The sequence below is a fragment of the Phaethon aethereus genome, assembly GCF_964289735.1.
Source record: "Phaethon aethereus genome assembly, chromosome: 2".
Classification (NCBI taxonomy): domain Eukaryota; kingdom Metazoa; phylum Chordata; class Aves; order Phaethontiformes; family Phaethontidae; genus Phaethon; species Phaethon aethereus.
In genome coordinates, this window is record NC_138582.1 from 96,769,590 (window position 1) to 96,783,297 (window position 13,708).

At 42.8% G+C, this 13,708-nt stretch overlaps 1 protein-coding gene across 1 annotated transcript in view; it reads left to right on the top strand.

Annotated features, from left to right (window-relative positions):
• Nucleotides 1-765: 765 nt before the first annotated feature.
• Nucleotides 766-13,708, top strand: part of RIOK1 (RIO kinase 1) — a gene marked incomplete at both ends in the record, with an annotated part of 17,976 nt that continues 5,033 nt past the window's right edge. The window contains 13 exons of the mRNA XM_081996692.1: nucleotides 766-836; nucleotides 2,771-2,975; nucleotides 4,090-4,180; nucleotides 5,302-5,371; nucleotides 6,072-6,114; nucleotides 6,786-6,878; nucleotides 7,883-7,995; nucleotides 8,118-8,198; nucleotides 8,725-8,811; nucleotides 9,353-9,490; nucleotides 10,570-10,673; nucleotides 12,325-12,431; nucleotides 13,556-13,621. Coding sequence (XP_081852818.1) covers nucleotides 766-836; nucleotides 2,771-2,975; nucleotides 4,090-4,180; nucleotides 5,302-5,371; nucleotides 6,072-6,114; nucleotides 6,786-6,878; nucleotides 7,883-7,995; nucleotides 8,118-8,198; nucleotides 8,725-8,811; nucleotides 9,353-9,490; nucleotides 10,570-10,673; nucleotides 12,325-12,431; nucleotides 13,556-13,621 — 1,269 coding nt within the window. The remainder of the gene's footprint in view (nucleotides 837-2,770; nucleotides 2,976-4,089; nucleotides 4,181-5,301; nucleotides 5,372-6,071; nucleotides 6,115-6,785; nucleotides 6,879-7,882; nucleotides 7,996-8,117; nucleotides 8,199-8,724; nucleotides 8,812-9,352; nucleotides 9,491-10,569; nucleotides 10,674-12,324; nucleotides 12,432-13,555; nucleotides 13,622-13,708) is intronic.

A 13,708-nucleotide genomic window follows, 5' to 3' on the forward strand; every position in this document is an offset into this window, starting at 1 on the left:
ATTATGTACCAGATAGCAAAAGCACAGCACTTTTATTATCTCAGTATATAAAAGGATTAGCACACCATTTGGTGTAAGGAATGTTACAGTGACCTAAGAGGCTTCTAGCGAGGCTTGAAAATGTGGAATTAATTTGTCTTCAGATGGAGCTTTATTTTAATAAAGATTGGAATTTTAATATTTCAGAGTATTTTAAACAGAACTCGTATCAATATCTATCACAGGTGACACAGATCATGACTAACTTTTTAGGGAGAACGACCACGAATCCGTGGCATAAATGGTCATTTCTAGTAAAGAGGAAAGAGCTTGAAGATGCAACATTTTTAAGGCTGGATTACGCCATGTTGTACAGATGTACCCCGGAGCAGTATTTACTTATCGGTGGCCGCCGCGCGTTCCCCCACAGGAAGGCTGTGGCTACCGGATGTACACCGGAGTGTCTGTCGGAGCTACGCGGTGTGCCGCGGCTTCGGTGCGAGAGGGCTATAACCCCGGCTCTCCGCCCGCTTCCCCCTCCGCCATTTCCGCGCCTCTCACACCAGCTACTCGCGCCTGGGCCAAACCCGAAGGTAAGATTGACGTCAGGCGTTCGCAGCCAATCCCCGAGCCGGAACCTGAGAAGTGGGCGGGGGCGGAGGCGGGTCCCGCCCGCCCCAGTCGTAAGGCCTCGCTCGCACTCGGTCCTTCTGGTCCCTCTGCCGGCGCCGTAGGGGCAGCCCGGCGCCTGCAGCCCCCCGTGCCGGCCGGCTGCCTCCCGCCGCCATGGATTACCGGGCGGTGGCGATGAGCCAGGCCGTGCCCGGGCAGTTTGACGATGCGGAGTGCTCCGACGGGTAGGAGGCGGCGAGAGCGTGGGCCGCTCGGTGCGCGCCGCGCCGGCACGAGGGGAGGCCGAGCAGGCCTAGGGGTGAGGGGCTGGCCGCGGTTCCCGGCAGGCCGCGTCGGAGCCGCCCGTGCGGGTGGTGGTTCGGGTGCGTCTGTCCCCGGGCGCGGCCGGCAAAAAACGACGATCGGGGAGGGGAGCAGTCGTGCACGCCGCCCAGCGGCGGGGAAGGAGGACCGGCGTGGGGATGCCAAGTCGGGGCAAACCCCGGTGTCAGTACAGGTTGGGGGATGAAAGGATGGAGAGCAGCCCTGACGAGAAGGACTTGGGGGTACTGGTGAGTGAAAAGCTGGGCATTCTGGGTAATGTGCGCTCACAGCCCAGAAGGCCAACTGTATCCTGGGCTGCATCCAAAACAGCGTGGCCAGCAGGTCGAGGGAGGGGGTTCTGCCCCTCTACTCTGCTCTGGTGAGACCCCCCCGGAGTCCTGCGTCCAGCTCTGGAGCCCTCAGCACAGGAAAAACATGGACCTGTTGGAGAGGGTCCAGAGGAGGGCCACAAAAATGCTCAGAGGGATGGAGCACCTCTTCTATGAAGAAAGGCTGAAAGAGCTGGGATTGTTCAGCCTGGAGAAGAAAAGGCTCTGCGGAGACCTTACTGCAGCCTTCCAGTACTTAGAGGGGGCCTATAAGAAAGATGGGGACAGACTTTTTAGCAGGGCCTGTAGTGAAAGAACAAGGGGTAATAGTTTTAAACTAAAAGAGGGTAGATTTTGACTAGATCTAAGGAAGAAATTTTGTACAATGAGGGTGGTGAAATACTAGCACAGGTTGCCCAGAGAGGTGGTAGATGTCCCATTCCTGGAAACATTCAAGGTCAGGTTGGACAGGGCTCTGAGCAACCTGGTCTGGTTGAAGATGTCCCTGTTCGTGGCAGGGTGTTGGACTCGATGACCTCAAAAGGTCCATTCCAACACGAAGACTCTGTGATTGTATGCCGGCCTGAAAACTGTGGGGGAGGGTGGGTGTGCTGCCTGAGTTGAAACAGCATGTGTGAGGAAAGGCTGCATGTGCTCTCTCACCTTTCCTTTTCAATTGTTTGTGATTTCTGCTTAGCCACTAAAATGAGCAGACCCACCTGCAGACTCTGTGGGTGGTCAAGGCAATTTCACCTTGGTGGTGTTTGTAACTGACCATGTGAAACCATATAAGAGAATGGTGAGTTGCTTAGGACAGCTAATAGCTTTGATTAGTCTTGGAATTAAAGCATGTTTTCTGTTGAACTGAAACCCTAGAGCTTTTTATATTTAGTGGGGAGTGAATAAGGAATGGTCTTGTGTTATGGGTTCAAGCCGGTTTCATTCCAGTTTACTCTTTATTTAATTAAATGTCAAATGCCCAAAGAGAATCTGCTTTGGGACACACTTCTGGCAGAAAAACGTGACAAACTACAGACAAGAAGACATGAGTAAGTCAAAAGGGCTCATTTCTCCCACAAGTTCTTTTTTAGGTCTTTTTTTTCATATAGGTTGTGCTGGTGCCCTGAGTTCCCAACAGGTTGGCTGTCTGCCTCTGGTGAGATTTTGTGTGATGCCTTGTCAGGTGGAAATCTGCAGTGGCAGCAAGCAGAGTGGTTCATGTCTGGTGAAGGGGCCAGCTGGCCTGATCTGGTGTGCTCATCCGATTGGAGTCAGAGGGATCCAAACATGAGTAACTGCAGAACAAGTTAGAAGGCAGCACTGATGTGTTCATGAACATGATGTAAATGTAGTCCATCCTTTAAAGGCAGTGACGTCCTAATAGATGCTTGCTTAAAGATAGGTGAAGTGAGCAACATCTCATGGAGAGCTAACCTTGTGAAATCATTTGTTGGGATAAATGTATTGAATATTCAATGACTGTAACAATCATTTGTAGTTGTATAAACATCTGTATTTGTTTGAAGTGAATTTACGCAAGACACAGAAACAGTTAAAGAAGGTGAGGTCACTGAGAACTGCCAGTCATGCGTGTGTGAAGAAGTTAACACTGAGGAAGGTGATGGTGATGATGACGGTGATGATGAAGAGGAAGATGAAGACTGGGACTGGGATGATGAGGTGGGAAGACTCATGAAGCGCCACAATGCTGCTGGTGGATGCAATCCACAGGTATGTTGAAGGCTATTTTGTGAGCATCAAGGGTGCCCAAGAGCAAGTGGGGCTAACCTGGAGGCTTTGTTCTTTGTTGGTATTATGCTGAGCATAAATGCAAATGGAAATTTTTCCTCAAGAGAATCCCCTTCCTTTGAATCTGTTCCTCTGCCGTGCCATGTGTGTATGTACATTGTAGCCAGAGCTCCTCTTGATTTCCTTGTCTCTGTTGCTGGATTGTCTTTGTCGGTGCAGTTTTCCTTCTGTTCTGCAGCTTTCTCAACCTTTCTTTGCGCACCCCGATCTCTACTCATGTTGCTTACTTTTTGGTATTTGTCCTCTGTGTTTTTGAGCATCTTCCTCATCTTTTATATTTAATTTGGAGACCGTACCTGCTTGTCACACCCAGGGTGAAATGGGTTATGTTTTGGACTAATAGTGAAGGAGGTAAAAGAAAGCATAGGAGATGGAGGGAGGTGCTAGAAGTGGATTAATTTGGAGCGTATGCTGTTGACATAGAAACTCAGGCATTGTGCAGGATGAAAAGCATGTGTGATGTGAGAACTAGCATCCTTCTCCTCAGCTTGGACATTGGAAGTTCAAAACCTCTTTTTCTTATTGATACCAACATAACAGAATAGTTGAGATAAATTAGAGTGGTGCTGATCACGGCATGTCATGTCTGACTCACAGCACTTTTCCTGGGTGACTTACTCTTGCCTTCAGTTAGCGGTTTATCCAGTGTTGGTGAAATCGTGTTCGAATATTTGGAGGAGACTACCTGTAAAAAAACATACCATCTTGGAAAGTTTTCTCTGTTCATTACCTTCTCATTTTTTCTGTCATCTTTCTCTGCCTTCCTTTTACAGATGGAAAAAGTGTTAATAGGAGAGACTTACAGCTCAATTCCCAGACTAAAAATAACAGTGAATTGGGGCACTTTTTGGAATTTTAACTGAGTCACCTTTATTTTCTTATCTTGAATTAACTGATGTTAATCCATAACTCTTTCTGGTTTTCTATTTATAGCTTTAGACATAGGCATTTGAGATGACTTTTCCAATGCTATTGTTTTGAATTTCAAAGGGCTATTTAGAGAAGGCAACTTATATTAACAAATCCTTTTTTTCAGGCAAATAGACAGACCCCTAGTTGCTATTCAGCAAGAATGTCAACCCCTACAGACAAGGCTATAAGGAAATTTGAACATAAAATTAATTTAGGTGAGTATAATTGCATTGGCTTCTTTTATGACAACAAATACCACTCTATGATGTCCTCAGACTAATTCTGCTTACTTTAAGCCAGAACTCACTGGAATGGCAGTTAACCGTTGCCAGACAGATTGAAAAATGGCTTTTGCTTACTTGAAGTTGCCTTTAGACTCTATTAGCCAGCTGTCATAGCCCTTTCTCTCCCCCTTCACAGCCACAAGGCTGTTTTGTTTGGGGTTGTTTTTTTCCCTTTCCCTTCACTTCTCCAGACCACATTAAGTATTTTTTCCTTAGCTTCTCTGCAGGACCAAGCTGTTTTGCTGAAGGGAGGTTATCCGCTTTCTGTTGTGATGTTGTTGGTCATTGTCAAAGCTGCTACCACAGCTAAATTTTCTAGATGACTGCAGCCCCCTGTAGTATTAGTGTGGTACCTTAAATAACAGTTATCTCACCGGGGTAGAGTTTCTATGCGAAGAGGCTGCTGTCCTAGCTGGTGCAGCTTGATGTTCACCATGTGATGGAAATGGCTGCTCAGCTCAGCCTGTTAATGTATAGGCTGGGTGTAGCTGTGTGATTGGGGCCTTTCGACAGGGTCGTAAACAGAGGCTATGTTTTCCTTCATAACGAAGGGGTTCTAAAATGAGGGTCCAAAAGAGTGGTGCTGATATATGTAGCCAAATACAGCAGCTTTTATACATTCAGCAATTAGTCAAATACCATTTTAAATACATCATGGGATGAGAATCCTGGAGGCTGTTGCTTATTCTGTTCAGAAAAATGGCAGTCAATTGTGGTAAGAGAAGGGAGGACAAATTTAATGGTGAGATGTTATCCAAAAGGCATTACTTCTGGATGGCATTGCATCTCCAAGTCTGTGGGACTGTCTCACTCCTCTGTATTGTTACCTTATAGTCTTACTTTGAAGTGTAGACAGAGTGGAGAGCTAGGTTAACTGCGGTATGTAGCTAAGCTTCTGTGGTAAACTTCTGTGCTTGATACAGAAAGCTCCACCTGTGTTTGAACGTTGTGTTGCGGCGTATCAGCTGGCAGCAGAATTGCAGAGGCAATTCCAAACATAGGAAACTTTTTTAGGTTTTGCTTTTTTTAATTTCTTCTTACCTGTTTTTCAGATAAGTTGAATTTTGATGATTCTGTTATAAACAGAGTTACAGAAAAGTCTAGACAGAAGGAAGCAGATATGTGAGTATTATTCCTGGTTCTATTTTCATTTCAACAATTTGAACCCAGAAGAGTAGTTCCTACTTCCTAGTGTGATCCTGAATTTTTAATAAATTTATTAAGAAAAACAAAATTTGTAAGTAGTCAGCATGGAGTTTGCCTTTTGGTCTTACAACTTTTTGGTTTCCAGATCAGTTGTCTAAATCATTCCAAAGATACGATCCTTCTGTCATTGCAGCTGGTAGCATGTCTGATTGTATTGGTGTAGTAAGACAAAAGTGACGGTGTCATTCCACTAGCAAAAGACTATTTTTATCTCTGATACAGTTTTTTATAAACAGAGGTCCTTAAGCAGTTGGGCTAAAAAAGTATTGGAAACCTTTTGAATGTTCCTCCTGATGATTTGGTGAGGGAAAGGTACTTTTTTTTTTCCCCCCCCAATTATGTAATGCCTGCTCTAAGTTTTTAAGATAGATACTGTTTTCTCCTGAATGAGCATAACTCAGTGGAAGAAGATACCTATAAAAGCGAAGGGCACTGATGTTTGTGTGTTTCTTCCCCCCCACCCCTGCCTGCAGGAGAAACCTTTGCTTTTGTATGAACTGAAAGCCTTACTTCTTGAGGCTCTCATCTTATCTTTGATACAGAATGTCATGTTTTACTCTGTCAAAGTACTGAGTCCAGATGTGGGATTGTATCATTTTATTTTCACTTCCACTAGGTACCGAGTCAAAGACAAGTCAGACAGAGCAACAGTAGAACAGGTAAGTCCTTAATTCGTCAATTTTCTCTTTTGACTAGAACAATTAATGTTGAATTTTGGAATCAATAATAAAAATGATGCTGTAGAAACAGAGTTTTGCCTTAGAATTCTGTTTCCCTTGTTACCCTGAAGAGACTAGTTGTTTACTTATGTTTCTTGTACGAAGGTTGTACTTGCTTCCGTAAACATTTTGGAACTCATTTTTGTGCTTACCATTGTGATTTGATCGTATATACAGTGCAGAATTTCATCTTAAGCTTTTATTAAATTCCAAAGAACAATAAAAAAATGCTGTTTTTTTTCTTTAGCAAGATTGAACTGCTACTGGCCCAAGGCCAGTTATGATAGCTATATCTTAAAAGAACCTTACCTTAACACATTTAATGGGGAAATCATTGGGATTTCCAATCCCAAGTGGGTGGGAAATCATTCTCTTATGTGTATTCTAGAGGTAGCTTAAGGACGTATGCTTAGCTTAAAAAAAAAAAACTTGAAAGAAAAAGTGAATCATAGCAAAGTTCTGGGTGGCTGCTGTTTTGGATTATTATTTGATCCTTAAGAATAGCCTGATGCCATGGATCCTTGCATATGGTACTAAGACTGGACTGTATTATTAGGTTTTGTCCTCTTCAGAGAGAGCAGTTGTGCTGACTTCTCTGAATCAAATTTCAGGTGTTGGATCCAAGGACCCGAATGATTCTGTTCAAGATGCTAACTAGAGCTGTCATATCAGAAATCAATGGCTGCATCAGCACAGGGAAAGAAGTAAGTTTTATTACAACTGACATGATAGTCTTTTTCTCAGCAAGTTAGGTGGAAGCCTATGGCGCTCAGATGATGTGTTGAAATAATTTGTTTTAGTACTACTTTTTTTGTGTGTGTGTTGCTTGATTGGTAGGAAGCTATCTTAAGATAAAATGCCATTTATGTTAAAGGAAACGAGTTTCTCCAAGTATGAGATTTCCCAGAATACTTAAGTGTTATCTTGAATTGTGGATCATGTTAATTGTATGTTACAACTGAAGTTTTTGAAAAAGGGTGTGTGTACACACAATATTAAACAGTGCCTGAAAAACGTACAAACCCAGGTAATTCTTTCTTCATGTGAGACTCTTGCATGCAGATGAGACCAGCTCCCCATGTCAGCAGGCATCGGAGAATCTAAACGGTGTAACAGAATTTTGTTTAAAATACTATTAAACTTTCATTGCTTTTACAAAACTAGCATGTTTGTGTGCTGTTACTATCAAGTAATAGTGCAGAAAATTAAAATCAGACCACAAAAATTTCCAAGTAAATTAATAAATCAGTTTTAGAATGCCTAGTCCCTAGGCTGATCTGGTTTTCTTCCAAATCCTTGGATGCTGATTAAAGGCATACTTCCACCCTCTGTAGAGGTGTAAGCGTGAGACGTTTGAGCCATGCTTTAGGACCTAAATAGTACACAGGCTGAAGTTAAGCCTTCACACAAGGGCTTCTTTCAGTCTTCAAAATGTGGATGAGGCAGAGTTTTCTTGTGCACTGTTGTTTTTGTCCTGTATGCATTGCCACACCCCAACCCAGTCCTAGGTACTTCCTGTAAGCTGCCTCTGGTAGAAAAAGAGAGCACCCTTATGTGCAGTCTCACTCATCTGGGTGCCACGTAGGGACTGGGGAGAGAAAGCTTATCAGATCTTTTCCAGGATGTCACGCAGAGAAGAGGAGAGAAGGTTATGTTGGTTTAAAGCATTTCTCTTGTAATGTTATTTCTTCCCTCTGTAATCTGATAGGCTAATGTATATCATGCCAGTACTGCAAATGGAGAGAACAGAGCAATAAAGATTTACAAAACTTCTATTCTAATGTTTAAGGACCGGGATAAGTATGTGAGTGGTGAATTCAGGTGAGTTGGAGTTTTGCCAGGTTTTACTGGGGAAGAGGGGTTGTTTCAAAGATGGTAAAATCACTGGTGCTAATACTGCATCGATTGGCTAAGAATCCTTGTTGTCTTTTATTTATTTAAAGATTTCGTCATGGATATTGTAAAGGCAACCCAAGAAAAATGGTGAAGACATGGGCTGAAAAAGAAATGAGGAATTTAATAAGGTGATTCTTCCAGTTTTTATTTCAGCATGCAAAGGTAACTGTAACTTTAAGTTGATAGGAAGTACTCTTCTGTTGCTAGACTGTGTCTGTCAATACCTTTTAGGGTCTCTGGAGTATTCAGGAAAGTGTCTTAAGCACCCCTGTGAGAGAGAAAAGGGAGGGAGGAATAAAGATATTCTTTTGTTTTGCTGCTCATGCTCTAAGCTCTTCAATGTCTGAACACTCTGACATGACTGAAAAGTGAGGAAAAGCTAGAAAAAGCTGCTGCAGAGTGACAGCACACTGATTAACCTGAACTGTGTAAAGTTTCTTTGTCTGACACAGGAATGCTTAGAGAAGAGTCAGAACCAGAATGGTTGTGGCTTTTTGTATTCATTTTCTAGTTGCTCTTCACAAGTGAGTTTCCTAGGTAGAGGAGCTCTTATTGTGTATTATGTTTAAAGCAACAGAGCTCCTATAGGAACTAGTGCAATGCAACTAGTAGAATTTGGTTTTACTTTTTTGTGGCTTTGTTCCTGTGTTACAGGTTGAATACAGCCCAGATACCTTGCCCAGAGCCAATTATGCTAAGAAGCCATGTTCTTGTCATGGGCTTTATTGGTAAAGGTGATAGGTAAGTATCCTTAGAAAATAAAATATTTTTTTGTTAGTAGCTTTCCACAACCTGTTATTAAAAACAAACAAATCAACCCTCTGAATTTACCTACTTTTAGATCTGTAAACTAACATGTTACTCTTACATGTGCATATGACCTGTAGAATACCCAGACATTTGCCAGCTGCTACCACAGACAATCTGAATGATTCTGAAGCCTCAGTTGTGTGCAAAATTAATTCGTAAAGTGGCTTAGCCAGAGATTAAGGCTGGAAAGGCTTGCTAATTATACATGAAGATAGCTCATCATTTTGTAGTGCAAACATTAATGTAGCATGGTCCAAATTACCTCACGTTGGAAACAGAGCTCCGGTGTCTTTGGCAAGCATATACCAAGCTTTTCTGCCCTTCGTGCTGACTCCATGCGCTTTGCTGTTCACGCTGACTTGCCTGACACACTTGGTGAGCGGCAGGATCAGGTACAGCAGTTAAAGCATTTGCAGCTGGTAAGAAGAAGGAAAAAGTATTCACTTTCTGTTATTTGTGTTCTAATTTAAAGGCCTGCTCCTCTGCTGAAGAATGCTCAGTTATCTGACTCCAAAGTCCGGGAACTGTACCTACAAATTATCCAGTACATGAGAAGAATGTACCAAGATGCCAGACTTGTTCATGCGGATCTCAGTGAATTTAATATGCTGTATGTTTTTAAACTTTGTTCTGAGTTGTGACATCTAAAATGTATGCATTGGCAACCTCTATGTGAGAGTACTAGTCTACCTTTAAGGGAGGGCGGGGTCCTTTTTGTAACTGGGTTTTGTAACATGTAATTAATTGTGTAGTTTTTAACCCAGATGGGAGGTTTCTCTGTTTAAAAGGAAAAACGCAAAACAAACAAAGAAAAAAAAATCCTCACAAACAAACAAAAACTCAACTAGAGAAAAAATTATTAAGGTATATTTTTTTTTTTCTTTTTCTGCCCTGTTGTGGTTTAACCCCAGCCAACAACTAAGCACCACAGAGCTGCTCACTCATTCCCTGCCCCTGCAGGTGGGATAGTGGAGAGAATTGTAAAACACTCATGGGTTGAGATAAAGACAGTTCAATAGGTAAAGCAAAACAAGGAATTAGTTCACCACTTCCCATGGGCAGGCAGGAGTTCAGCCATCTCCTGGGAAGCAGGGCTCCATCACACATAACCGTTACTTGGGAAGACAGATGCCATAACTCCGAACGTCCCCCCTTCCTTCTTCCCCCAGCTTTATATACTGAGCATGATGTCATATGGTATGGAATATCCCCTTGGCCAGCCTGGTGCAGCTGTCCTGGCTGTGTCCCCTTCCAGCTTCCTGTGCATCCCCAGCCTTCCTGCTGGCAGGCCAGCATGAAAAGCCGGACAGTCCTTGACTGCTTAGCGACAACCCAAAACATCAGTATGTTATCAACATTATTTTCATCCCAAATCCAAAACATAGCCTCACATTAGCTTCTACGAAGAAAATTAACTCTATCCCAGCTTAAACCAGGACGCACCCCACCCATATCACTGCTTTTTGTGTTCACAAGAAGACTATTTCTTTAATAATACAGCTTGTGTAGAGGAGGGAAAGGGTTGACCCAAAAAAACCACTCTGGCCCTAATATGCAAGGTGTATGCTAGTGAAATACACTAAGATTGTTTGCTGTTTTTTTAAGTTTGAAGCACACTGTTTCCTGCCTTTCAATAATCTCCCATATGAGAGTGGTGGAGTTAGTGCAGCTCTCTGAGTTCACTTGCAGATACCACAGCGGGGATGTGTACATCATTGATGTATCTCAGGCAGTGGAGCATGACCACCCACATGCGCTGGAGTTCCTGCGAAAGGATTGTGCCAACGTTAACGGTGAGTGGGTGGTACTTTAACTCTTGTTCTGACAGCTGGTTCATTTAGGAAGGTGAACTGTGTTTACCTATGTTCTTTCAGGTATAACTGAGTGTAGAATCTGTCAAACTTCAGTGAAAATGCTCCTTCTCCCAGATTCTCATGGGTTCCTCAGGGAGCTAGAAATTGTTTGGGCAAAGTGAGTCACCTAGCTGAATCTCAGATTTATGGCAGAAAGTAGAGATCAGTCCCAGTCTGCAGCAGCACCCACCCCAGTCTTCCCTTACTTAAAGAACTGAGCAGATATACTGATGTGTTTCCTTCTGTGAGTGGAATCCAGACGTGGAATTTTTCAGCTGGCAAGAAGTTACCACATGTTATGAAGTTCCATGCACTTACTTGTCCAGGTCAGCTGAGAGTATCGAGGCATTGAGTAATTTATTAGAGATGTTATCACTTGTTATAGTATTTTGATAAACAAGGTACCTGTATGGCATTTTTCCTCTTGAAAATTTGGTCTTTGTGTGTGAGTATGTGTGTTGTGTAACAGACACACACCTCCTGGTAGGCTGTGTTTCTCTCTGAGGACAGGAAATCTGTCACTGCAGACTGCTTTCCTCCCCGCTTTCTTTTTAGGTTGACCTCTTTCTAATTTTACAGAGACTCTTCAAACTCTGTGGAAAAGGAACTGTGTGCATTTTGATGCTTTGTGTTTGTTGATACCTGATATGCTAGTTTTTCCTTATTCCTTTTCTGTTCATGGATTTCTAATAACTCCCAGCTCAGATACTTGCACCCTTGCTCTTTTTTTATGTCTTCTGGCTTGCTCTCCCTAGATACTCTAGTGCCTCAGTGAGTTGCAGTGGTTTTGGTGTGTTTTGTTTGTTTGTTTTCTGTCACTGCAGCTTTCTCTGTGTAGTCCTCCTACAGGGACTCTGAGGACTGCCTTGCTTTATGCTATGCCCTAGCTGTGATCATTGCAAAGACTTGTGGTTCCATGAGCAAAGAGAACTGCCTCCAAACTAAATTTTTTTCTTCTTTCAGTGATTAATTTCTCCTGGTGAGAGATGTTCTGAGAACCTTAGTAGGAAACACTTATTAAGTAGTCCTTAGTGTCTTTCGCTGCTGTTTTCCAGTACAGAATTGCAGCCTCTGAATTTGGTTATACTTGACTCAAGAAACCAATTGAGTGTAGTATTGAGGAAAATTCTAATATGTTAATGTGTCTTCCCTTTTAGGTGCATTATAATTAGGCTGTACTGTGTTTCAGTGGATACTTCTGTTTTTCTTTGGCAAAAGTTTGAGCTCTACATTCCTTATTCTTTGAAATACATTTTTCATCTTAGTCATTGCAAATACTACACCTGTCTTAAATTGTTTACTTCTTAGCCTCTACTCCATTAAGTCTGGGTCCTGCTGAAATTGGTTTGGCTTTTATATTTACCCAGTTATTCTCCTTTCAGTACCTGTTGCATCTGGAAGATGAACAGTTTTATTTCAGATGGCCAAGAGTCATCTGATAACTAAACCCAGTATGATGCAGTACATACTGCTGAGACTTTCCCAAGTCACCAGGGCCGTTGGCTTGCTATAACTGCCACTTTAACATCACAGCTGTGTATGTTACACAAAATTACTTATGGTTTTTGTCTCTGCTCTTGATTCCTCGTAGACTTCTTCCAGAAGCACAATGTTGCAGTGATGACTGTGAGGGAGCTGTTTGAGTTTATTACCGATCCTTCTATCACAAGTGAGAACATTGATGACTATCTGGCTAAGGTAAGACCTCATGGCCTTGTTGCTTATGTAGGAAGACTTGAACAATAAAATCAGATCTAGTTCGAGCTCCTTCACCTCATTTATTTGACATCCTGCTACTGAAGGAAGCTGGTAGTAATGTTATGATGTTATGTTATGCTATGCTAGTAATTCAAAAATGCATACAGGTCTTTCCCGTTTATATTGTTATAGGATGACAACACTTTCATTCTATGTTTTCTCAAAGGGTCTAATCATGATCTATTTCAGATACTACTAAACCCAGGATTCTTTAAATTAGTTCTTCCTTTTTGGCAAGGAGAAATTCTGCAGAAATATAACCATGCTTATACAGATAATGGGGTTAGGAATGCAGATTTGAGCAAGGTGGTCTGAGGGAGGAAGGGAATGACTCGGGGCAGTGTTACTCCGACGTACACAGTCTTGCTAGCCAAATACAGCGAATGGCAGAACACAGTGATTCTAGGAGGAGGTAAACTTAGTGGTGCTTGCAGCACCCCTGTGTTTCATCTCTAGGTGCCAGTCCTCTGCTGCCAGTTAGATGTTTCTTTAAAAAGGGAGGCAGGGGAGGGGGGAAGCTTTTCAACTTAACACAAGAGAAATGGGGGCCACATACGCCACGCTCAGAGTGGAGATTTGATGTGTCATTCCTGGTCAACACCATGAGGCAGAGACTGAGAGTGGCCCAAATATGGTACAGCATGGGGATTCCCAAATGTTGTGTACTTTGTCGTACTGGAGGTTGAATGAGACCCTTATTTGTGCTCCTCTGGCTTGCTCAATGTGCATGAGAAGAGCCACGCTCCAGGAGTGAGCACTACTCACTGTATTCTCCTTGTGCTGTTATGTCCTGTCGTCATGCTGGGCCTGCCATAATTTGGTCTGGGAGGAGCAGCAAGCATGTCTTCCCCTTTTAACAAAGCAGATCTGCAATTAGAAGTGTGCTTGGTGGGAATGTTGGTTGCCATTAGGTGTCGCTCAAGGCATTGCCATAGGGAAAGCTGGAATGGTTTGTGAGTGACGGCCTGGCGTACAGGGAGAAGCACAGATGGGAATGGTTAGTTGGATTAAGTGATGCGATTCTGAAGAGTGATAACTTTTTGTATTGTTTTACATTTCTTTAGGCAATGGAAATAGCATCGAAAAGAACAGAGGAGGAAAGATCCAGTCAAGACAAAGTGGATGAGGAAGTAAGTGAGGATTTTTATTCCTGCTATGAAATTGATATTAACCTTGCCTCTTCTAAACAATGAAAAGCGTTCTTTTGTATTTGGCCA